Source organism: Rhipicephalus sanguineus, chromosome 3 (genome assembly GCF_013339695.2).
Source record: "Rhipicephalus sanguineus isolate Rsan-2018 chromosome 3, BIME_Rsan_1.4, whole genome shotgun sequence".
Taxonomy (NCBI): domain Eukaryota; kingdom Metazoa; phylum Arthropoda; class Arachnida; order Ixodida; family Ixodidae; genus Rhipicephalus; species Rhipicephalus sanguineus.
The window spans coordinates 180,202,740-180,215,512 of record NC_051178.1 but is presented as its reverse complement, the minus strand read 5'-3'; the positions used below and the strand labels follow the sequence as shown (position 1 = coordinate 180,215,512).

The 12,773-nt window shown below is 47.1% G+C and overlaps 1 protein-coding gene across 1 annotated transcript in view; it reads right to left on the bottom strand.

Moving 5' to 3' along the window:
* LOC119386142 (solute carrier family 22 member 7-like) overlaps positions 1–10,890 on the bottom strand; it is a 47,832-nt gene extending 36,942 nt beyond the window's left edge. Inside the window, exons 1-4 of the mRNA XM_049414230.1 lie at positions 10,525–10,890; positions 9,363–9,466; positions 5,501–5,655; positions 2,731–2,899 (exon numbers count right to left, since the gene is read on the bottom strand). Coding sequence (XP_049270187.1) covers positions 2,731–2,899; positions 5,501–5,655; positions 9,363–9,466; positions 10,525–10,863 — 767 coding nt within the window. The 5' untranslated portion in view covers positions 10,864–10,890. The remainder of the gene's footprint in view (positions 1–2,730; positions 2,900–5,500; positions 5,656–9,362; positions 9,467–10,524) is intronic.
* Positions 10,891–12,773: the final 1,883 nt, after the last annotated feature.

The window sequence follows — 12,773 nt, the reverse complement described above, 5'->3', positions numbered from 1 at the left end:
TGACTGGTCTAAAGCATTGTTTTTGTGATGCACCTCATCTGGTCACCGTGTGTTGTCACATTTTTGCGATCGGCATCGACATGCTGTTAGAATCCTGTGTGTCAAATCTCCTTCAGAAATGACCTGTATATGAGATATGGGAAAAGTTTTCTTTCAAATGGCAACTTTGCTGACAATTCGCACAAACTACTCCCTCTCATCAACATCCCCCCCCCCCCCCCCCACCCGCCCCGCCCGCTTCTGCCTTCGTCCCTGTCCCGGTCCTTGCGGGAATAAATTGCGTGACTGCGGCCCGGTGGCTGAGGTGAGTTTGAGACCCCTGGTCTAGATTAAGGAAGCAGGGGCCCAATTCACAATGCTTCTCTTTCGTAAGTGTTATTTGGTATTGGTCGGCCGCTTTCAGGATCGGCTGAAATGGGAAACATTTCTGTGCAAGACCTTTTTTGCGCATACTGGCGCAGTTGGGCAAAGCCCCGTGCGGCGTTACAGGTGCGTGCTGCTAAATTGTTACCAAGTCATGGTCATGGATGGTAGTTTAAAAGTGATGCATTAGGCAGCTGTAACGGCACGTGGATGGCAAACTTCATTTCTATGCAAATTTTTGAGCACGTGCGCACATCCTCCGTGTTCGTTCAGGGAGCGATATCGCAGTTGGCTTGTGCGACAACAGCAAGCTCTTTCAGTCATGTTATTTTTATGCTACTTCTATAGGCATGGGCTGCACGACATGCGACCCACGAGAAAATTTTGGGCAACTGTGGCCAAGCTAGTGTCATGTATGCCGCTTCAACGGCGGCGTTGTCCGTGAGCGAGAAATCACAATTGATGCAAATAATAAATATGGGAACTTCGAGCCAGGTATTTAGCGTAATAGCTAGCGCGGAAGCATAGCAGAAGACGAGAGGGGACGCCGCGCTATTACGCTAAAGATCATGCAGTACCAACTAGAGTTACTGTATATGCTAAATGTAGCATATACAGTAACTCTAGTACCAACTAGGCCGAACCGCCACCTTTCGAGCTGGAACCGAAACCACGTCTTCTTACGTGGTAGGCAAATGTTCTACCGAAGAGCCACGCCAGCGCATGAAGGTGCTTCAAAAAAACACATTGTACAGGGGCCATATAGCACGAGGAATCGCGTTGATGCATGTTACATTGCGTGGTAGAAGCGTATGGACTCGCACTAGGCGCCACACCACCTCAGTTGCGCGACGCGCGGGTAGTCTAAAGGCCCTCGCTTTACAAAACGCTCATGCAGGCATACTTAACCATCATCATCGGCCACAGCATCAACAAAGTGTGCAGCTGCGTAAGTGCGCGTATTGCCTTACACAAGCGCAGTGTGGGTGCTTCGCTGATTCGCAGGATGAATTATGGCGTAGAGGGTACTTCACAGCTGTACTTGCAATAGACACCCTATAGGCGAATTTAAAGCGGCCAATGTTGCGCGCACCGACGTTTTCCTTTTCCCCGTATCGCTGATGAGCTGTCCATCGAGAAGCGATGCGCGGCAAAGCAGATGGGAAGACGTGACGAACGGGACCCGATTGCTCCATCGCGTGCCAGTCTTGAAGGCGAAGCTTAAGCGTCCTCCAAGTTTTAGATATTCCAATACAGAACTCAGCACCTGTTAACCACGTTTCTTGTTTCTTTATTTTTTACAAATCTTTCTTGCATCAGACAACGCTCTTCATTTTCGATGTAAACGTTCCGGAAGAATGAAATAGATTTTAACGCGCCGATACAAACTCCGACTACATCTCAAGTTATTCAGAGATGTGGAACAGAAGAATCCCTTGTTTTGTTTTGTGGCCCTTCATTTGCAATGCCGGAGGACGATGACTCCACATTGCAAAAACAGCTCGCATATCCTTCAATGTTCGTCGAAGTTAACCAGCATGCTGCAGAAACAGGGGTGATTTTTTAAAATTATTTTACGAGAACCAAATGTAGGCCCGCATTCACAAAAATTTCTTAAGCCAGAATTGGTGGTGAAAGACATGTTAATAGCGAAGCCAGCTTGCCAGTGGAAAAGCACACACAAGAACCAAAGACTCTGCGAATCCGACCCGCAGGTGTATAATAATTCTGAGAACAAATATACAGCTAGCAATTCTCTGCAAGCGACCTCTCTCCTCGGAAGTAGTTACGTCTGTAACCAGTACATTCACGACATTGAACAAAAGCCTCCTTCTGTCTGTGACGATAGACCACCAGGGTATTAAGGAAGTTGCTGAGGGCAATGACGAATCGGACAACACTAAACATATACACTGTCTGTCCGCGAGCAAGGCATGTATTGTTCCTCGCTGATGTCGCAACCAAATGAATCCAACAGACAATCATGCATTCCAAGTTAGGATCAGTCGGTGGGATCCGAACCCACGACTTTCGAAGCTGTGGGATCTTATCCCACCGATAGAAATGTTTTTCATCCACTTTAATTAATTTCAATTTAAGTCATAGTTAGTACTACACTACAGTTAAGAGCAACAATTATGCTCTCTATACTTCTTCCCTTCGCCTAATTGTCTGTTCGATTCATTTGCCCGTGTCTAACAGATACGAGCCCTCGAAAAAACTCCCCTTCTTTCGTTCATTCACTGATGTCGTGCGGCTCTCATAGAAGTTGGTCTTGACCCGCGTTGGATTTGAGTTGTGCTGCCTTGTCTATCGAGAACTCCTTCATTAGCAACTCGAGAATCGATGCGTGTAAAACAAACGTACAATAGGCAAAACAGCAGAAGTAGGTCGGAAACTGCTGCAGCGTACAGCAGGGCCCGCCAGCTTTGGGTCAGGTAGCCGTACCAGGGCACTGTGCAGCCGACTGCTCCCCAAGTGGTGGCCCACACAAAGGCGATCAGTGTCCGTCTGTGGGCCACCGTGTACTCGATCACTGCGTCGTACGCAACACGAATAAATCATTGCTCAATGCGACACAAGTAAAAAAAAAAGTGTTAGGACCACGAACTGTTTCTGTTTTGACAAAGAGCGTACAAAACAGAAAGAAGGAGATTTCTACAAGGTTAGAGATGGAATGTGAATAATGGAAGAACTTAAGGGCATGTCGCAAGTAACTCAGTTACGAAAAATGGGCACATCGTGCATATTTTATGCACGAGCTCACGAGCACTAAAATTTTTAAACAGTGTATAGCTTGCTACATTCTAGGACAAATACTGGGAACCTTAGCGCAGATACTTGTATAGAAATTAGAAAAGACAAATGTAAACACAGGACATCAACCACCCATGTACCACGGCGACTTTAGCCGTCTTCAAAAGATACGCACGCTTCTCAACACTCCCGCTGTAGCGTTTGTTTATGAACAGTGCCTTAAAAAAAGTCACAGTTTCACAGCAAGGGCGAAGCAATGAATGCGATAGCAACAAATTGTAGTGTTATACGAAGTGAGGCTGGCAGCTAACTGTTTTGTATCCGATCTCACGTAACTACAAAACGCTGGTGTAAGACAATACGGCCGCTCCAGGGAGAGGTCCGCATAGTCACTTCGCGTTGAGAGCACTGCACGTAGAAGGGTATACGAGCCGCCCGCTGTGATGGCGGTTGGTATAGCGAGCGCGCCAGCGATCGTGACCGCGCCCTTAGATTCAAAGTTGCTGCTCGCGCGACACCCCCCCCCCCTGCGTCTTCTCATGCTTGTTAAAGACGGGCGGGGCGTTTCCAGTCTGCTTCGACAGCAGGCCTCCCGAGCGGGGTGATGTTATCGCGTGCACCCTCTGAGCGACGGAAATGGGCGGCTCGTTTGATCTCTGCTTCGGCCGCGTTCGTCGCCCCCGCTCGCGCGCTTTTACGCGCGGTAGAACATACAATGCGCGGGGGGATCTCATCAATACGGACTTCATATGGGACATGACGGTGACGGCGACGGCAAATACCCGTCGAGGCTGTCCATATAATTGCTATCGCAATAATAAAAAAAACTATACATCGTATCCAAGATTTCAAACGCATGGGACGGCGATTCTATTCCGACCAGCAGATGTTTGTGCAAGAGCGTCCTTGCGTTATTGCTCTAGGACAACGCGGCCACAAGGGCCCTGAATTGAACCAGCGACCTAATGCATGAATACAGAAGGCCAGAATCAAGGAGCCGCTGCGTTTCATTTTTTTTCAACAGGAACAACAATTACAATTTCTTAGATGCACACGTCGGCAACAGTGCCCGCGTTTTTCTGCACAGCTGTCACTTTTAGATGCGAAGTATCTCTTCCTCGGGGGTATGCAACGCGGCGTGGTAATGCGCACGCGGCGTAGTCCGCACTCACACTACGCATGCGCGACTCTCCTCCTTCCTTCTCTCTCTAACAGCTGCGCGTTACTCTCTCCACTTCTCTACCAGCACCTGCTTGCTCTTCTCCTGCGTTCTCGCTTCTGCTCTCACGGCGCATACGCTACTCTCCTCCTCTAGTCTCCTCTCCTTCATGTGGTAGAGCGCTGCGCGCGTTCAGTCCAGCGCTTGCCTCGGTTGGCTCCTCTTAAATGAGGGCTCGACATGCCGAAATTCTCTCCTGCGCAGCGCCGCGATGAGGGCCAGCGCATGCGCGTCCCCTCCCCCCTCTCTCCTCTCCTACGCTGCCTCTCTCTCGCGCACCTGTCGACGTTCCCCGCACGCCCTGTGAGAATTAACGGCCAGACTAGAGGGAAGACACGACGCGCGTAGTGTTCCTCTTCGCGTTCCACGATGCGAGGTCGGTAGCATGCCCAGCGAACGCCAACGGAACGCGATCGTGCAAGTGCTCCGGCTTCGCATCGCCTCATGGTCCCCTTTAGCGGGAAATGGTGTAATTTTTCTTCTTTCTGTAGCATACGTCGATGTTTTCATTGTGAGTGACCTCGTGACACATATGTTGCTCGCAAGGTCACTGAGCACGCTCCACATGCCAAAAGTTCCAATTTATTCGTTTTTTTTTTTTTTCAGAATTAACGCAAGGTTAGCGAGCATGGCCGCGTGTGTTTTGTCAGCCCGTTTACCAAGGCGAAAGCCTTACATGTACCATGCGAACGTGGTCTTGAGTGAAAAGCAGGCCTTTCGTCGAAGAAGTCACATGACCACCCGTAGGCCTCGTGGATCGTGGCGCGCGAACTGCGCGTTCACTTCGTCCTTGCGGCGTTCACGTGACCAAAAAAAATTTAAAAGAGGCGTTCGCGCGATATAAAAGTGCGCGGTAAGATAGCCACGCCGAATGGCTTTCACATTCGAGTTGTCTTAGGCAAATGCATAAGGGGCTCTGTCACTTTATTTTTGTTTTGTTTGACGGGATAAGACGGTCTGTATTTGTTAGTACTTCGACCGGTATCTCATGGTGCTTCAAACAGCACGTCATTGAATATGAGTAGCTACTCAGTGCTGCGATTAGACGCTTAGAGACGCTACCGATCGCCCCACTAATAGCTCAAGCATAATGTAACATAGTGTCACAAGCCGCACCACAGCTTCCGGCACATAACAATAAGGGGGAAGTACACGACTTACCCAGCACGAATATCACGCTGTTAACAGTCAGTGAACCCACGCCAGTAAAGAAACGAAGCACAGCGAACCCCACGAGATCGGTGAAGAAGGTACCAGCGACGTTCGCACCGGCTCCGATTAGCGTCAGTATCACGGCAGTCTTCTTTCTTCCGATTCTGCACTGGAGCAAAAAGGATTATACGTTCGGCAGTGCGCATTTCACTCTAGTAATAAGACGTCGCTGAGCACCGAGTGCATTACGAACGTGAACGCAAAAAAAAAAAAAAAAATATCTGACAGGCGCCAAAATGAAATCTCCGTCCCACTGACTCGTTTCTTTCGTGCTTTCCACTCAGCTTTAACAACTATACTTCTCATCTACCGCCGTATTAAGTGCTCAGCATTTCTTAGCAAACAAAAGCACTTTGACCATTTCTATCTATCTATCTATCTATCTATCTATCTATCTATCTATCTATCTATCTATCTATCTATCTATCTATCTATCTATCTATCTATCTATCTATCTATCTATCTATCTATCTATCTATCTATCTATCTATCTATCTTTATATACCAGAAAATCGGCATAGCAGGACATCAGAGTGCGACGAAAACGATCAGCAGGTGATCACATGGCAAACGTGACATTGCGTCGTGAAACCCTTTCCCCCCAGTCACGTGTGGCGCATACCCGCAAACGACGGTCGTGGTATTCGGGTATGCGCCACACGTCACTCACAGTCTATATCAACCCAGAAAAAGCGAAAATAGACATTGAAAACTTCATAAGATAATAAGGTACGCATTTGGGCTGTTTGGTTCATGATTAACTGTAGAAAACAGCGCTAAAAGACGGGACGAAGAAAGGACACAAACCACGGCGCTGGTTTTTGTTTTTCTTTTTTTTTTTTTGTCCTTTCTTCGTTCCGTCTTTTAGCGCTGTTTCCTACAGTTATTCATAAGACACTTTGCATGGGTTAAAGCGAAACACATACCGTTCGTTATAGTTGGCGATATTAATGTAGCGGACAACCGCTGACAAACGTCCTGTCACGACGACGCTTAGTCAGCAACCACGCATTACATATCATAAATAAATGTATTATTACATTAACGGTTGCCGAACATCACTTATGGGAGCGGTGGTGCTCGTCTAACATCACTTGTGGTCGCGTTGTTAGCTGTCCGCTTTAAAACAACGTAATAAACATTACATATGTACTTTTATGACTCAGCAATCGTTACTCGTCCCAGCAGGAATACGCCAACGAACGCTATACTTACACTACCTTTCGATATACGTAACGTCTCTACGTGAGTGCCAATGTTACGTCGAGCCGTTAGCTACCCTCTACACGCCATTGTAGTGGGCGTGCCTGGTAAGCCAAACTCAACTTATACAATGGAGTCGACCCGTTTCGTAAATCCCTGATCAATACCAAACAATGTGGCATGGGTACCTAGTCGCTGACTGCTTCGCGTAAAATCGATCGCCATAATGCGTGACACCAGCTGAAGTTTTCCTCTTCTTCTTCTTCTTCTTCTTCTTTTTTGTGACATTGTCTCAACTATAGAGACGCCATTTAATACACGTGAAAAGACTACGAGTTATTTCCCTCTCATTTTTTGAACGCTTAGAAAGACACTTCAACTTCTTGTATCTCAGGATAAATGTGTATTCCCGACACTCTTTGGACGACCATCGTCATGAAAGCTCATGACAATAATAGTCATTAAATTTCCCGCGCCTCGACACTCTGATAGCGCTTGACTCCTATAAATATGCATTTCTCTCGTTGTTTGTTCCCCAATAGGTTTTAAACACCGTTGATAAAAGCCAAGACTGATTCGCCACGTGCATAATGTCTCAGGTCGTTTAGAGCTGCGGTACGAGAAAACGTTGCCCCCTTGAAACGGGCAACTGCGGTTAAGGCGTTATGGATCGGCCTGTCGATTTTCTGCGTTGTCTGGCCGCGTAAGTTACATCATTGTAAATGTTCACCACTTATGTGTGGCAACCTGATGGAGGTGCCTTGTTTCTTGGTACCTCCATCAAGTTTCATCAGGTGTTTCTTCATCGGTCAAGCTGACCCCGCAACCGCAGGAAATGTCCTGATTTACCTATTTGAATGCCAAAATTGAGAGTTTCGGGCATAGGCGTACACATGCAGGGTTCTCATCGGGGGCAGGCAAGTTGCATTGCAGCGTTCCTCCCTCCCGCCCCCCAATTGCCGAGTGCGAAAGAAATTAAGCTTTGCAGGATGCAAAAATAAAAACGAAGCGATGACGTGCTTCTAGCAACGGCCTGTCATTTGTCTCCGCCTTTCCAGAGGTAAAGATGGGTTGTCAACAGCTCTTTGTATGCAACAACAGGTGTCTTTGCTCGCCATTATCGTCAAACAACTTGCGTAGCCATAACCCTATGCATTAAAAATTGGCGTGAAAGGTCCAACTGTGTGAAGCTATGGAGCAAGATTTGCCCCCCCCCCCCACTGCCCCCGCGTGCGCACGCCGATGGTTTCGGGTATGCTTCACACAGGGTATCGTTAGTCAGTATGAGGGCAGTCAGTATGAATGAATTAATTAATTAAAACTTTAATTTTCCGAAACAGTGTTGAGAGTCGAGGGCATATGCGAAGTGGCGCATACCGTCTTGGTCACTCTTACGATCACTGTTGTTCTTGAGACGTTTGTAAGCAATATGAATTGTAAAGCCATACGAGCTTCCAAAAGTTGCACATTTCTAAGGGACAACCGAGATTCAATACATGGTGAAAGAAAAAATGATGCGGTCAAAGCACAAATGCAAAAGTGTAATTTTGCTCAGAAAAAAAGAAACAGCATTTTGCTAGGAACACAAGACTAATTACTACAAGAAAAGCTGTGTTTCAATAGACTCTTTGCGAGTCAATTGTATCAAAAGGACTTTGCCGTTAGCGAAGAACGTGTTTTGACTTGCTGTAACTGCGGCCGATTACACATCATCTCTAAAGGTACATTCACACCGAAGGCGGGGCGGCAAGCGGCCGAGCGGGCTTTTCAAGGCGGCGAGGCGGCGAGCGCGCGTACCTGTTCAGACCGCACGGCTTTCTTGGCTGCCCGCGCGGCCGAGGAGGCGGGGCCTCTCGCGCTTTAGCGCACGTGTCGCTATCACGTGGCACGGCTTCTCCCGAAGAGACACCCGCACCACCGCCGCGCCACCGCCGCAGCGCGTTCGGATTGGCTGCGGCAAAGCGGCGAGTAGCGGCGAGCGGCAAAAAATTGATCCGAGAGCGATCGGACCTGCCGCCTCGTTTTCCGCCCCGCTTTCGCCGCCTGGAGAGGAGGTTTTCCCGCTTTCCGCCTCACCGCTTTGCCGCTTTGGCCGCCCCGCCTTCGGTGTGAATGAGCCTTTACAACTACTGATTTGATGTGAAGTACATGGGGAAATGTATAGCGATTGTGTAAATTTCATAAAGACAAATTTAAAGTGTACTCCCAGATAAGTCAATTTCCAAATGTGTGCTCTATAACTTCCTGGAAGAAATTATAAGGAACACACTGGGACGTGACCACAGCCCTTGTATATTAAGTTCCTCAGCCTCGAGAATTCATAACCTGCATTCGCATGAAAATGTCCTCGCACCGTTCAAGTAGTCCGCCCATCTGCACGCTGCAGCTCTGTGCATCTAGAAATTTCGCACCAACGACAAGCCATACCTTTGTCCCTGTTCTTTGTCTAAATTACTTACTTGCACTATGTTCGTAAACGAAGGATTTCCTCTCGATAATTGGCTTCAGAAGGTGTCGTCAGAAAGTCGAGTTAAGCTGATTTGTTCGACAAGTATATGAGCGCAACTACGCAATATGCCACAAAACACTTGACACTTCTAGTTCATACCTGTCTGATAAAATACCGCAGATCAGGTACCCGGCCATGGAACCAAGCCAGAATGTCGTGTGAACCGTGTACAACTTCCAACTGTCTCCACAAAACCACTGATTCTGTCAAGAATCGAAACAAAAAGCGTGTTAAGGTCGCAAAAAAGAAACGTTGTTAAATATAATTATTCCTGCCGACGGAAAGAACTCTTACATGACAGATAGGCCTAGTTGCCCAAAGGCTATGCGGATATTCTTCGCTTCTGAATTTTCTAATGAGGGAGTCATTTTGTCATCTCTAAAGAACATTATGAGATGATGCACTAGAGATCATCTGACGATAGAAGTGTCAAACAATAGCTTCATTTTTCCTTGTTTGTAGCGAATCACTAACCCTGATAACGAATGAAGGAAGAGAATTTTCGAGGGTTCGTTTCTTTGTTTGACACAACATTAATGAAAACCAGCAGACAATAAAGCCAAGGAAGTTATAGGAGACGCGTAATCCGAAGGTCGCAGGTTCGAACCCTGCCAGCGGTAAGTTGTCTTTTCGTCCTCCTTACTTTCTTCACATCTATATTACGATTGTTACAATACACTTAAAACAGTAGAATTTACGTTCCCTATACCTTCCTTGGCTTTATTATCTGCTGGTTTTCATTAGTCTTGTACCCCTGGTAACTTACGTTGAGCTCAGTCAAACGAATGGGCTGCTCTAAAACCACGTGAATCGCCCACACAGAACTGCTTGGCTTTGTAAGCGAGCTCATGCTCACTAACTAGTCAATGGAGGAAACAACAGTTGCGAAGTTTTGATCTTTATCACAGAAACATTGCAAAAGGGCCGACAGTTACGAAGTTCCTCAAGACGCAAATTTACAGTCAGCATTTAATGTTCTTCTATCTATATGCTTGTCGGAGCAATTGCTTGTCGGAGCAGTTGGCGTATCCAAGACAAGCGAAATGTGGGAAAGCCGTAAGTTATTCATGACTGTTTGAGCAATGGCACTCTAGGCGATATGCAGCCACATCAAGTTCACAACAAATGCCCTACGGACTACAGTTTACCATTCTTCACGATAGTCAAACACAAGCAAAAGAACTCTCGAGTCCCAATTTTCTAAGATGTAACAGTGCACGTTAACAAGCGTGCTGAGAAGTGTAATTCACTTGTCACTTACCTCCATCGTTATCGTCTGGAAAAACTCGCTACGGTCGTACTGCCATCCACTGGGACAGAACTGGAGATTGCCATGAAATGTTGTTTCGTTGTGGTCTTGTAGTCTGGAAGGGTCACGGAGGTCCTGGCACTTGCCCTTGGGCAGCAGGCTTATCTCATCAGCCGAAGGTATGCTATCGTTTTGGAAGCACCACTGGCTGAACGGCGTCACCATAATTAGGAAATGTCCGAGCGAGTACAGAGCCGTGTGGAAGCCGCTCAGCACCAGGACCAGTATCATGACGGTCTTGTTGAACAAGCCGAACCCACCGGCCTTGACTAGTACTTGCTCGAAATCCATGGCTCAGGATTGAGAGTGCAAATACTGTCCAGTAACGTTTCTTTTCCCTTGAACTATATAAACCCTTGGTTAGCTGGAAATAAAGAAGATGAAGTATAACTTGCACTGTTCCATCATACAACACGCGTCACCAACAATGTGAAACTGATAGACTGTCCTGGTGGCACCATTATTCCCTGGGCGGTTCGGTGCTGCCGGATAGACGGGGATTTGTGACGAAGAGGTTAACATTACTTTTGCTTGTGAAAAGGAATTCAGACAAGGCTTCCGCCGTTCGTACATCGAAAACAATATCACTGCAACACACGAGATTGAGGTTCTCAGCCGAATTTAAGCATGTCTACAGTTGGGTAGGCTTCATGCTTGTACCGGGTACCCATAACTATCGGTACATCAGTCGTAACGATGTTGTTTAGAGCTTTCGGGCTTCCCTCCTTAGTCAAGTTCCCTCCCTGTCGTTGCTAAAGATAATACTAAAGGTTTCATTAACACTTGCTTTACTTTGTTTGTTTGTTTGTTTTTCATCCTAGTCATGTCGACAACTGATATATTTTGGTGCTGAAATAGGGCGGCGGTATATAAATAACTAACACTGTGCCTCCAACTGTACTGATGTGCTGCTACTAATTAACTTAATTCAAAATGCCTATTATGGTCACACATGACCTGAATAACCTCGGCTATGCGTATTTCATAGCACAATGAAGGAATCATTTAATATATTCATCAATCAATGACAGGATTTACATCTTCATGAGAAGTAAGAGCCGTCGTAATACATGATTTTCCTGCTATTTTCTTTCCGATTGCTTTCTCTAAAGTCCAGTTCGATGTTGTAAAGTTCTCTGCAATGTTATACTGCCTCGAGTTGTCTGGTAACATAAGCTAAAAGAAATAAGCAGTTCACATGGAGGCTGAACTTTTGCTCCAATGAAAAGGGGTAGTGTGAAGCTGCCCGTGATTCATTCACCGCTCTCGTGCACGATTTCGACGTACTTTCGCTTGACGGGCACTGCTACACCGTGACTCGCCGACAGTGCGCACGGCGGCAGCCCGGCGATCAATCATTCCAGGTGACAGATATCACTCGCTGCTTCAAGTACGCGCACGCACGAGATGATGACGACACATGCGGCATCGACGCTGTTCCTCGTCTCCGCGATCACTGCAGCCAGCCCCGGTTCAAGAACCGCACGTATTGGCCGCGAGATCGAGCGGAGGCGCCGCCTAGCGACTGCTGGCTGAACAGTGCCTAGTGTGGATTGCTCCATGCACCGTCTGCTAGCCACGTTGTGTTTGCATGTGCGCGTACGTCGTGCAGGTGCTCAAAAGGCGGTTTGTTCCGTTAGTGCAACTTTAACCGCACCTAAGTATTATGCCTAACACAATGTAAAGAAGGAATTGGGCTTGATCGGCTATATATGTACTGTAATCATATCAGTGAGTGCACTTGTCGAGAGTGCTGTGTGTGGTCGTCGTACCCTCCGTTCACGAGAGGCATATCAGCGTAGGTGCCGCTCTGTGGTTCAAGCGCATTGCAAAGTGCACTAGCGTTGCCCTAAAGATGAGAAGTATTAAATCTCATGTGAATATAGCCTTTTAGCAGGTCGGTGGTAAAAAAAAAGGCTCTCGTGCACTTGTGCGTTGTGGCTAGGTGTAAACTTCGGTACTGTCGTTTATTGGTTACGCGACGAGCTTTAGTTGTGTACGGTCCTGGTCCCACTGCGGAGAAATATTTCTGTCAAGTCGCGCCTGACACTTCGGTACTTAAACAGAAAATGGAATGATCCGGAAATCGCAAAACTGAGTTGCCTTGCGCAATTTTTACTTGTGGCGAAATTTATACAAAAACACCCGTGTACTTCGATTAAGGTACGCGTTAAAGAGCCCTGATGGTCAAGAATAATCCA